At 27.7% G+C, this 12931-nt stretch overlaps 3 protein-coding genes across 4 annotated transcripts in view; 2 read left to right on the top strand and 1 right to left on the bottom strand.

The window, feature by feature from the left end:
• The window catches only part of LOC108684661 (twinkle protein, mitochondrial), a gene marked incomplete at its 3' end in the record, with an annotated part of 2478 nt that extends 1771 nt beyond the window's left edge, over positions 1-707 (bottom strand). The window contains exons 1-2 of the mRNA XM_018189097.1: positions 452-707; positions 103-340 (exon numbers count right to left, since the gene is read on the bottom strand). Of these exons, the coding sequence (XP_018044586.1) occupies positions 103-340; positions 452-707 (494 nt within the window). The remainder of the gene's footprint in view (positions 1-102; positions 341-451) is intronic.
• Positions 708-3203: 2496 nt separating this feature from the next.
• Positions 3204-6739, top strand: LOC108684651 (protein arginine N-methyltransferase 5). The gene is made up of 11 exons (XM_018189082.1): positions 3204-3289; positions 3387-3505; positions 4038-4264; positions 4514-4693; positions 4769-4978; positions 5052-5257; positions 5332-5454; positions 5763-5938; positions 6032-6235; positions 6315-6496; positions 6587-6739. The coding sequence occupies exons 1-11, from the start codon at positions 3204-3206 to the stop codon at positions 6737-6739; spliced, it is 1866 nt and encodes a 621-aa protein (XP_018044571.1).
• Positions 6740-9412: 2673 nt separating this feature from the next.
• LOC108684689 (glycine cleavage system H protein) overlaps positions 9413-12931 on the top strand; it is a 6075-nt gene continuing 2556 nt past the window's right edge. Inside the window, exons 1-3 of one of the 2 annotated variants that reach the window (XR_001931643.1) lie at positions 9413-9950; positions 11433-11576; positions 11964-12250. Coding sequence is in view for 1 of the 2 variants with exons in the window: in XM_018189142.1 (XP_018044631.1) it covers positions 9815-9950; positions 11433-11576; positions 11964-12193 (510 nt within the window). In the remaining variant the exon portion in view is untranslated. Of the gene's footprint in view, positions 9951-11432; positions 11577-11963; positions 12341-12931 lie in introns of those variants that run through there. The other variant, XM_018189142.1, reaches the window with a different exon arrangement.

Below are 12931 nucleotides of genomic sequence, written 5' to 3'. Positions count from 1 at the left end.
TGTGTTGTGTGTGTGTGTGTGTGTGTGTGTGCGCGCGCGCGCGCGCGCGCGCGCGTGTGTGTGTATGTGTGTAAACATTGAATCTATGTTAATTATCTTACTGGAAGAGAGAATATATTCAGAACTTCTTCATATAACTCTGATGACAAATCTGCAATTTTCTGATTAGATTTCACTATGTTATTCCATTTTGTAGCATAATCTTCTTGAACTTTTATAGCATTTCTCAAAGTTTCCAATTCTTTTTGCATATTATTTGCTTTGGTTGATTTTGTTAATAAAAATTTTTCCAATATATTCCATTCTCCTTTAGAATGGCATTTATCACATAAAAAATATCCTGTAATAAACAAGTATATTTGTATAAGATACAATTATTTTATCAATTTCTTTATGTACCTTCTATCAAATATGTTCTATACATTTTATTATTTTATACATTTTGGTTTACCTGTTGTTTTATTAATATAAATATTTGCCTTTTTAGATTTTTCAGAATCACATATAGGACACTCAGTGACTAGACATGCATGTCCATCAATGGTATTAATATTCTTTTGCTTCAGTACTTGTTTTATGTGAAATAATGAGATCCCAGGTACTGGATCATTTATAATGCTACTATTAGAATATAAACGACGATAAAACATCCAAAATCTGTCATATCTTTCTGGAGTTAAAGAACGTATCAATAATTTTGAAGACATTTTTCTTGTCTAATTGAAGCGTCAACATTGAAGTTATAGATTCGATAGCATTGAAATCATTTTGATCAGTAATAAAAGTTAATATCTCATCACTGGAGCTGTAAAGAATTTTATTTGTATAATTATTTTCAATTATAATCAATATAGACTGCTTTCCTTCAGGAAATGCAGTCGACATAAACATCGTTTTATATTTTTCTTTTCATGAATAATACAGATAGAATAACATTCGTGTCGATTTGTTTCCTGAGAGAAGTAAGTATAAATTTTTGCATTTTCATGTATAAAATATATTTAATAGAAGAAAAATTATTAGAAAACTCAAGTTACATTTTTTATATTTCGAAGTTTTTTGATGTTTACATAAAAAGAATAAGGTAAATATAAATTTTGAAACACAAAACTACTATAATTTAAATTATACAAAAAAATAATTTGCTTTTAATTAATTAAAGCAAAGAATATGTAGAGTGAGCAGAGAATTATCATAAATCATTTAAAAAATTATTTTCTGACTTAACTAAAAAAACTTTGAAACAAAAACAGTATAAAAAAAGTATAAAGAAACAAAAGTGACACTTGAACAATTTTTCTTTTCAGAATCTATTCTGAACGCAATAAAATACAAATTTACATAATAACAGGAAAATCAGAAGAGAAAGCGTTATATTAAGCATTTAACCGATTTTTTTAAATCGTATCATTATTGACATTATCAACATCACTAAAACAAATCTCTTAAGAGATCTTTTAGGATGTTTCAGAACAAATGGTCTTTATTCTTTATATTTGTTTTATTGATGTTGATATTGTCAATCCGTAATAATGGAAAACCGGCGTATAGAGCACGTGATCACAAAATAAAACCAACACCAGGAGGGTGCGTTCCAAAACTTAATTCTGGCTGTGGTCAAAGTCTCGCTACAAATACTTTGAAGCATTTGATGGACCAATTAGAAGAAAGAATTTTACAAACTGACCAATTAAAATATGCTTCAAAGCATTTGCAGTATGACCATACCCGCTGTACACCCTCAACTCCGAGTATTCTTTATTTTTATTTAATTTAGTGACCAACAAAGATAAAATAATACTCGAGTTGACAGAGTTGAATTTTGGAACGCAACCCACAGGATTGAATATAAGATCTGACTATGAATACCGGCTATAGAGACCCTCTAATCAGAATCTAGCATCGATATTTAGGCCGATATTCATACGGCTCCTGCACACAGAAACACGGTAACACTTGCCGTACGGCGAAGTTGACGTGAGCCATCAACGCTTTCTCGCTTGCTCGGAAGTAAAGCCAGTTCTACATTAGTTGCAAGTCGATCGTAAATTTGTTGCAACAACCAATCTGAAGCTTGCATTTTGAAATCAAACTTGCGAGCTTCAGCTTGCAGTTAATGCAGAACCGGCTTAATAGATGTGTAATTTTCACCGCGCCACAAAAGTTGAACTCAATCCAACTTTTGCCGCGCGGCGGAAGAAATATTACATCATTTTTAGAAGTTTATATGGTGAGGCCGACTTAAGAACATAGAATTATTAATTAGTGCGATAACTTCCGCGCGGTAAGCGTTGACGCGTTCAATGTGCAGAGAGAAGCCTAAGAACGACCATATTCGAGATTTAGCTGTTACTTTATTTTGAAGTGCTTCTATGTCCATAAAATGTGGACATTGAACTATGCAATCAATGTCCACAATCCGGTCGGTAATGTCGACGATTATTTAATTGTATTCTTCGCTATATCCACGAATTTCAATCCATTAGATAACAAAACTGTAAGTTGTCTAACAAGACTTAGAGCCGGTTGTTCCATCTTTTGGTAAATTTTATCTGTTGTGTAAGTAACAAGACCCAATCACATGCGCGAATTATCAAATTTACCTCATAGATAAAATTTATCAAAAGATGAAACAACCGGCCCTTATTACAAGCCCCGATAGATTGATTGTTCGTCTGTCTATCTAACGGACTGAAATTCATGGATATAGCGAAAAATATAACCAAAAAATTGTGGACATTCAATTGAATCATGGATATTGGCTACATAGTTCAATGTTCACATTTTGTAGACATTTTGTAGAGGCCCTTCAAACTAAAGTAACAGCTAAACCCAGCCAGGCATGGCCGCTAAAAGTCTATAGATTATCTATCTATATAGTCTGCGATTGTATTCTCTGATAAAACATAACCTTTTACGCGTGTTGTGCACGTGTAATTTTATTTATTGTTTATTCTACATTTAGTATTGATCAAATCGCCGGTACGTACAAAGCAAAAATATTGTTAAACCAACATTTCTGATTACTTATTGATTACTTAATTCAGATTGTTTATGTTACGAAGTAAAGTTTTTATATTATTTTTCTTTTTATATATATAGGTCATTTAATATGATATATAAAAGGAATTAAAGTCACATTTATCATATTCATCCGAAAATATTTCAGAAAAAAAGTACATTATTTAATTATATATATTGCAATGACAAATCAACGGCTTTCGTGTGGATTGGATTTGTGCTGTGCTGTAAATTTAAATGATTGTTTAATTTATGCATCTGAATCAAGGTAAATTGTTATTACATGTTTAAATGTCATGCTTTTTACTTATCTTTATTTATTGTAATTTGCATATGTACATTATTATTTTTATTCATGATTTCAGGTATGATTTTATTTGTGTCTCCTTGGTTCATCCTTTATTTAAAAGAGAATTTATTTCTGGATCTGCCAAAAATCGTCCAGGACCACTCACTAGGCCTGATTTAATTTTAAACAGTTCAGGTATAAATTAAATATATATTTATAATATATATACTTATATTTTATTAATTATATTAGTAGTCAGCATTAGATAACTTTAAGTTACATTTTTATATTGATGTTCTCTTCTTATCCTTGTTCCAGGAACAATGATATCAGGTCTGTTTTTTTATTGCTACACTCTGAACCGATGCAATAAGTTGAAGTGAAACAAATGTATATTTCAAACATGTTTTATTTATTGTATGCACTGTGTATATCAGTTCAGAAAGTGTAGCAATAAAAAATAGACTTATCATATGATAGAATTGTATCTTCTGCTGTTATAAAATTTTTTTGTTATAAGCTTCTGAGATAAGTATCACAGATTTTATTATTAATTCATTTTCAAGATATGAATGGCAAATAAGGGATAATGAACATACACATTATCTGACATAAAAATCTGACCAAAAGTATTGTATCTAAAGCTGATCACTGAATTATATCAATAATTTTAAAAAATAAATTAATAAAATCAAATTTAAATAGAATCAATAATATTACATTGCAGATTGGAATAATAGAATAATTGCGAAGTTTTCATCACTTATCAATGTTGACTCGACCAATCCAATTATTAGAAAAAATAGCGAAGAGACTTTGAATCAGGAATTAGGCTTAGCTAGCCATTTTGGTTTGTCGGGAGTGACTTTAAAATTAAAATACGGGATAAACAAAAATGTGAATCTTGCAAGGATCATTTCTGATAAAATATCAAATCACAATTGTACTTTCCAGGTAGCACATATATATACATATATGCATACACATTAAATTATAATTTATAGTTTTAATTTTTTAATTAGAAGATATGTGTGATTAATACTCAATATACTTTTAAAAATAAATATTTTGAAACAAAGATAATGTTATTTATGTTGAACAACAAGGAAATATATTTACCGATATAAAATCTATAAACTGTAGAATTAGTACAGTTAAATTAATACAGTTTTTTAAATTATGAAAACATATTAATTATTATAGGTATGGATACAAGTTCCTATGGAGAATCCAATTAGACAAACCTATTCTTATAGAACAGAAGATTATCCGGAAGACGAGAATCCATGGGAATGGTGGAATTCTTTTAGAGTAATATGTGATTATAATAAAAAATTAGGAGTTTCATTAATTGTCAGTCATGATTTGCCTGAAGAAGAAGAGGTAGTTTAAATTAAATTTGCAAATTAAAATTGTGCAATATGAATGTATATGTATAAACCAATTTAAATTTAAAAGATTGATAGGTGGCTCGGAGAACCAGTGAGATGTTTAATTTTGCCAACAACGTTATTTCTAACTAATAAAAAGGGATATCCAGTACTAAGTAAAGCACATCAAGCATTAGTAAGAAGATTTGCTGTCCAAGAAGTACAATTTATTTTAACAGGGGCCTCACGTTATCAAAGTGTTAGTTATTATCATAACTATCTTGATTATTTATGGAAGGTAAAATTAAAAAAGTTTTCTAAAAATAAATACTTAATTTTGTAGAATATACAAAATAATATCATTTTTTAAGGGATGTCAAAATGATGGAACGGTGGAAAAATTTGCTCGAGGATATGAGGACTATCTGCAATGTCCATTACAGCCTCTAATGGATAATCTCGAATCACAAACTTATGAAATATTTGAGAAGGATCCCATAAAATATCGAGAATATCAAAGTGCTATATACGAAGCTATAAATGCGATAGTATATAAAATGCAAGAGGAAAGAACGATGTAATCGTCGAATCATATTAATTAATAAAAATAATATCTTTAGAAAAATGTATAACAAGATTATAAATTTTTAGAATCATTATGGTAGTTGGTGCTGGAAGAGGACCGCTTGTAACCGCATCTCTGAATGCCGCGAAAATGGCATATCGGGAAGTAAAGATATATGCAGTGGAGAAGAATCCTAATGCCATAATAACGTGAGACCATTTTAAAATAACAATTATATTGGATTGGATAAAAAAATCTTTGTTTTTTAAAATATTTTAAAATTTCTTCTTTATTAAATGGTAATATAATTAAATTTGATAAGAAAAAAAGCTAATAAAGCTAAAAGTAAAATGAAAGAATCGATATTTTGTTTAATAAAGAAACAATTTTATCCTTATTTATTTTAATTTTTATTTATTTTAAAATGAATTAGAGAAGACTTTTTATCCAATAATTTCAATCAAATTTTAAATAATCGTGAATTACATGTGTTCATTATTTCATTCTATGTTTATAGTTTACAAGCCCTTCAAAGAGATATGTGGAAAGAAAAAGTTACAGTGATATCATGCGATATGAGAGAATGGAATCCTCCGGACAAAGCTGATATAATTGTGTCTGAATTACTCGGATCCTTTGGTGATAACGAATTGTCACCAGAATGTCTAGATAATGTCCTTAAGTTCTTAAGAGGTTTGCATTACATGCAACATTACGTAAATGATGTTAATCTTGCATTAATAGTATTAATTTTTTCTTTAACTACTTGTTTGAAATTTTTATCAGATGACGGAATTAACATACCACAATCATACACTTCATACATAGCTCCTATGCAATCCTCTAAATTGTACAATGAAGTGCGACAACTTAGAGATAAGGACAAACATCCGTTAGCTCATTTTGAAACTCTATACGTAGTACATCTTCAAAATAAATACGATATAGCAAATCCGAAACCACTTTTTACATTCAAACATCCAAATACAGGTTTGTACAAAATATCCAATATTTTAATTATTTTATATTTTAATTATTTTAATTTCTTTACATGTTTGTATTTTTTTAGACGCTCTTGCTGACAATTCGAGATATGAAATCAAGACTTTTCAAGTAGAACAAAATTGTGTATTACATGGATTTTCAGGATACTTCACAGCAGTTTTATATGAAAACATCACATTAAGCATAGAACCTAGCACATACAGCTCAGATATGTTTAGTTGGTTTCCAATCTTTTTTCCACTTAAGGTACGTGAAATAATTTTTATTCTTTAAAGTAAATATTCTTGCAAAATATAAGTTTTGTGGTAGATAAAAAAAATATTTATCGATACACAGGAACCAGTACAATTAAAAGCAGGAGATGAAATAGTGGTTCATTTCTGGCGCAGATGTGGTTCTAAGAAAGTATGGTATGAATGGTGTCTCAGTAAACCCATACCAGTCTCAATCCACAATATAACTGGACGCTCTTCCGTTATCGGATTATAACGTAACGACTTGTGTATTATGACTTGTTCATTTAATGTTCCGATATACGATATATATATCAGACTATTAAATATTAACTATTAGATTTATAATTAAATTTTTTGTCGAATGTGGACAGTATTACGTATTCGAATATTTTAGCATTAATTTTATTTCAAATGTGTCAAATTGTTAAAATAATATTAATATACTAAATTTCAATTTTAAATAAATTTGATGTAATATAGGAACCGGGATACTATCGTATCTCCAGATATGAATCTTTTTATTTACTTTTTTTTTATGAACAGCAAATATTTCTGAGATAATTATTTATTTCAGAATATTATTCAACTGTTTATTCCACTTACGCTTCAAAGATATTGTACTCAAATATCCTTATATTTCCTTCTATTTTTTATAAAAAATAAAAGGAAATGCATTCGTACATATAAAAGATATATAAAGATATATAATATGATATGTGAATATTTTCTTCATTGCAAACGATTTTTTATGTACAATATATAACTATCTTAATATGACGCCGATATCTAAGGTCACTGATATTCAGTGAGGTCATTGATACTGTAGAATTTTGATAACATGTATTACGAAATGTTCTCAAAGCGTGTTATTACTGTTCCCTTAAACTCACGTGCTTCGAAAAATATTTATATCTATATAATTATATCTAAATTCTACATCTTATAAGATTGAGCTTAATTCACATGTTCATATAATAATAATCTTGAATAAGAATTTTCTAAAATTTAATAATTTTATAAAATTCTATAAAATTACATATTTCATCTAATTCTACATATTTACTTTATAATGAATTTTTACTTATTGACAAAACACTTCAAATCTTTTATAAGATTACTTAGAATTGTTGAACAAAAGAAATTATAATTCTATCAAACTACATATTATGCATGTAAACCAAGCTGCTTTACTTGATTTTGCTTGATTTTTATCTCATTTTTACAATCTCAGGTGGTAATAGTATTAATATTTAGTAAGTGAACAATCTTAAAAATGAAACATTCTTGCGTAATTTTTTTATTTTGGCAATATATCTACAATAATTAGATCTTTTTAAATCAAAATAATAAAGATTTTGTCACGGATTGAAAAAAAACCCTTTTGTTTTTATTATAGCCTTACATATTTCTATGAATTAATTTTTTAAATGTATTTAATATTTTTCTTAAACACTTTGAAGATTCCGTCCGTGGTATAATTTGTGGCCCCACTTTTCTTCACTCATCACCCAAGAAAATATTTAATGAAAAATTATTAAAAATAAAACGAAAATGAAGGATTCTAATTAATAACAATTATAATGAAATAAGTTTACGGCTATCTGTTTGAGCCATCATCAGAAATACAATAAATCAAATTATACTTGAAATTCATCTTCTTAGAATATAACATTTTTTGATAAGCTGTTTCCAGAATAATAATTATAGCTCTTCACATGTGAACGTGAGACGAATTTCAACTGTAATTTGATTTATTATATTTCTGATGATGGTTCAAACAGGTAGCCACAACATGTAAAAACTTCGATTTTAATAGAGTAAGATTGAATATCAAATTCATGTAATTTCTTTAAAATATATAAAATAAGTTCACACACCAAGTGCTGCGGTTGGCTCTTCTAAGTTACCCTGTAACTTATTTCATTATAATTTAATAAAAAAATTTTAAGTTTTTCAGGCACAATGTCAAATCAAAACAATACTTTTATTATTTTACAACTTTTATTACTTTACAAGGAAGGATTAAAGCGCTCATTTATTTTAATAACGATATAATTAAAAAGTTCTCATTTTTTTTCAATTGCAAAAAAAGAAACGTAAAGAAAATTTAAAAAGATATTTTATTCCTCTGTATATAATTTTATTTTTCTGTAATTATTACATCAAAATTACATTTCAAAATTAACATTACAAAATTTTAATAGCTTTAGATATTCAAATTTAATTTCTAGAAAACTTCATTTTTTGTTGTGCAAATGAGCAAAATTATGTCTCAAAATAATAAAATTACGCAAGAATTAATTTTATTTTTGAAGATATTCAGAAATCTTTTATGGTAATGCATATAAATAATAAAAGAAAACTCTATAACAATAACATGGTAATATTTTTGATTATTATGTAATGAAATGAAAGCTATTTTAATATCTAATTTGAATGTAATTATGCAAGATGCAATCAATTTGATCTCTCCCTTTTTTTTTTTTTTTTTTTTTTAATATATCTAGAATAATGTAGATATTCTATGTACATCTACCTAATGTACAAAATTTAGCTGCAGATTATAATGCAATAAATGCTTTTATTTTATCAAAATTTCAACATGTGATTAGTGTTGTGTTTATTTTTTGCAAGTCGAAAAATTGTACGAAATTGTCTTTATATTATTTGATCATGTGTAATCGGAGCAAATTATATAGTATTAAATTTTGAATCTGTCTAATTTACAATCTATATATGTCATTCCTTTTTATTTCTTTCTAATTTTCAACGACTCAATCATTCAAGATATCATTCTTATAATTTAATAAGTAACACGACATTCGCTGTTGACGATTCTGATTGATAACAGAAATATGAAACTAATATATAAAAACTAACTCGCGGTTGCTCAAGACTGAAGGTCATATGCTATTTGTGTTGCAATTGTACTCGCGATAGTTCTTATGTACGTAATCAGCATTTATATATTTCGAATAGAGAAAAACAGAAAGCTAAGATTTAAAAAAAATGTATTTTTGATAATTTTGAGATTCGAACGTGTTATCCATGGTACATCCTGTGCTTGATCATGTTGACTCGTTCGAATTTAGTTCAATTAAATTTCTGAGATGAGATAAGAGAGGAGCCGATAATGATAGAAAAGTGCTGAGACTGGATTGTAATCTTGTCTTTCATTATTCGACCAAGAATATCAATCGGCTCCGTTTTGCTCTCACTGCCGGTTACATTCGCGCGTGCGGCCTTATCTTCATAAAGTGAAAAAAAATAGAGGTTAGGACAGTTCGTGCGCGTTGCTCTGCACGGCGATCGCGACGGCGAAGGAAAAATGGCAAGATTGATCACCCAGATTAGCAGGTGCGTGATAAAAACTGTCTCGCACGATTTGCTCTATACAACTGCGAAGTCGAAGATAGCCCTTGTCATAATGCGATCCATAACCACAACTCAGTATTTGAGAGATGGTAAGTGAGAATGAGCCACGCTGGCTTGGCTTTTTAAAAAGCGTCAGTATGTATTTACTAAAACTATTTGTAGTACCAAAGAAACGATTTCATCGCCGAGTACTGTCTATTGTTTTCTTCGCTTCTTGTCTTGTTTATAAGTTTATAATTATTGATATTAATGAAGGCTCGTGAGAAATTCATGTGATTTGTAAACACATGCGCGCGCGCGCGTCGCATAATTGAATGAATTGTGTATGATATGTATGTATAAATTGATATTACATAAATTGTGTAAAAATAATTTTATATATATTTGTGTGTGTGTGTGTGTGTGTGTGTGTGAGATAATTTATATAAATTTATATATATATATATATATATATGAAATTTTATATATAATATATAAATATTTGTTGTAATTAAAATAATAGAACGAATTCGATCAAAGTTCGATTAACTTAATCTCAACACGAATAAAAAACATTTTATATTTATGTTAAAACCAATCCTTGTTAAATGTGTTGTGTTAAATTGATAATTAGTTTTTACTGTTAAAATAATACAATTTATGAATAAGTGAATAAGTAACAAAAATATAATTTTAAAACATAAATTTTAAGATAAATAGATAAAAGATGGATATGCATGTTAATTTAACATATTTAAAATTTATATATTTAAATTTACCAAATTATAAATGCTAATATTGTTGAAGAAATATGTTTCCATAATTTGCTTCCAATTTATGTCAGATGTTACATTTTTGTGTTAATTTTTGCATAATGTTTGGTTATTTTTTAATATATTCACTTTGTATTTATTAAATTAGCATAAAAGTTAGGTGAACCGAACATGTGAAGTATGTTAATTTAATACAATTTTTTCAACTATGAACGATTGAACCGCCGGAATTAACATCAAAAGCAATTCCTGACATTATTAAGTCTCATAAGACTCATTTAATTTATGTTGACTGAAAGACAATTAAACATTAATTAATAAAAACATTAATTAATTTCAAAAAGTCAAAATGACATACTTGAATAAAAGAATGAGTGCATGTATAAATTTATTTTAATAAGAATAATCGAAATTTTTACAGATACAGATAACATAAAGAAAATATAATTAAATAAATAGACTTATCAAGTCCATCATCAAAAGAATTCATTCGATTGGTAGAATTATTGTTCTTAATTTCACTCTTTTCAATATATATTTCGACATTATTTTTTTTCGAACAAAAAATTGATAGTTATTCATGTTAACAAAATAATTCAGATATTATTACTTGATAAGTTAATTCAATTCACTTCGATCAAGTTAGTTCGAAAAAAGTTTGACCGAAGTCCAAGAATTAATGTTTTATTATATTTTTTTATTTTTTCGGTACAAATGCTTTTATTGTACAATTTAAATATATTACATTATAAATCTTGTATGCAGCTCCATTGAAAATAAATCGAATCACAGTTACAAGATAAACGCATGATTTTTCAGAACGATGGTACACTGATAAACACGAATGGGTAACAGTAGATGGCAAAATCGGCACAGTCGGTATATCGGATTACGCGCAGGATGCTCTCGGAGATGTGGTGTACGCGCAACTTCCCGATGTAGGATCGGCAATCAAGAAAAATGGTAGTTGATATGACATTTTTTTACCTAGCGCAACCAAATTTCGGAAAAATTTCAGAAATTGAAAAGATTATCTCTAGAAACATAAACTGAAATGTCTCTTGAAAAAAAGACTATCCATTCTTCTATAACTTTGGAATGTTTAATACATTTTTCCTTATTTTTAAAAATTTATTTTAACACGAAATTTTAAGATGTACAATCGAGAAAAGAAAATTAAACAATAGAAGTCAAAGCTATTGATATAAACTTAATTATTATTAGTTTAAGCTTTGGCTTATCTAATTTTTTGCTATACTTACATTTAGTTGTAATTTACGACATTAATTTAAAATTTAGACTGGAAATATATTCGAAATGTTTTTCACAGATTAACTATGATTTTTTTAGAGGAATGTGGAGCTCTAGAATCAGTGAAGGCAGCTTCAGAATTGACAAGTCCGGTCAGTGGGAGAGTCACAGCGAAAAATGAGGCAGTTGAAAGTAAACCCGGGTTAATTAATAAATCTTGTTACAAAGACGGTTGGCTATTCAAAGTAGAGTTAAACAACTCAGACGAGCTCAAGAACTTAATGAATGAAGAGGCTTATAATGTGTTTTTGAAATCAGACGCGCATTAAATCTAGAAATCTAATGCCAGAAAATTTTCTTCAAAGTAGAACTTGAAGCAAATTGCGGTAATTTCAAGAATTATATTCTTTTGCTTTTGAAGATTCAATATTTTTATGAACTTATTGAAACAAATATAAAAGACGTTTTACTTAATTATTCATACAATATAATGATCACGCATGATTTAATTAAAACTTGAATAGAAATTGTTGCGTGTACTACTTGCTATAGATAGTAAAATGATATAGTATGTGACAGATTTTTGCCTTATTGTTTATTACCTCAACAATGATTTATATAAAATTTAAAATGCTGCATATTTATTAGAAATATATCATTATGCTTATGCTAGAAAAGAATGTTAAATTTGCACCTGGTTAAATTAAGAGTAATCACACTGGAATTACATATCTATCACTTCAGTAGTTTTATAAGTGATAGAAATGTTAATTTATGAAAAAGTTAGTGTAGTGAACAAGCAAGCTTTCAATGTTTTTCTAATACAATATGATCTTAATTCATGTTAAATGATGCAAAAAATTATTTACTGTAAAATCGAAACAAGTTATATGTTACAAGTTAATACATTACAAAAATATACAAAAAATAATTCAATGCAGAGATGTTGTGTTTTTACATAAGTCAAAAATTAGAATTGATTGCGATAATTGCAATATTTTTATTAGTCACTGTGCAACGTTCTTAATTTTATATTTATACAAAGCAAACATATTATAATATATATA

The sequence above is a fragment of the Atta colombica genome, unplaced genomic scaffold (assembly GCF_001594045.1).
Source record: "Atta colombica isolate Treedump-2 unplaced genomic scaffold, Acol1.0 scaffold137, whole genome shotgun sequence".
In the NCBI taxonomy this organism is placed as follows: Eukaryota; Metazoa; Arthropoda; class Insecta; order Hymenoptera; family Formicidae; genus Atta; species Atta colombica.
Note: the sequence above shows the minus strand (reverse complement) of the source record. Positions and strands in the feature narration are given on the sequence as shown.

Excerpts from the sequence above, each read along its gene's own strand:
- LOC108684651 (XM_018189082.1), top strand. The coding sequence starts at position 3,204 with ATGACAAATCAACGGCTTTCGTGTGGATTGGATTTGTGCTGTGCTGTA. Across the intron at positions 3,290-3,386 it reads ATTTATGCATCTGAATCAAG|GTATGATTTTATTTGTGTCT; the intron begins GTAAATTGTTAT and ends TCATGATTTCAG. Across the intron at positions 3,506-4,037 it reads TTTAATTTTAAACAGTTCAG|ATTGGAATAATAGAATAATT; the intron begins GTATAAATTAAA and ends ATTACATTGCAG.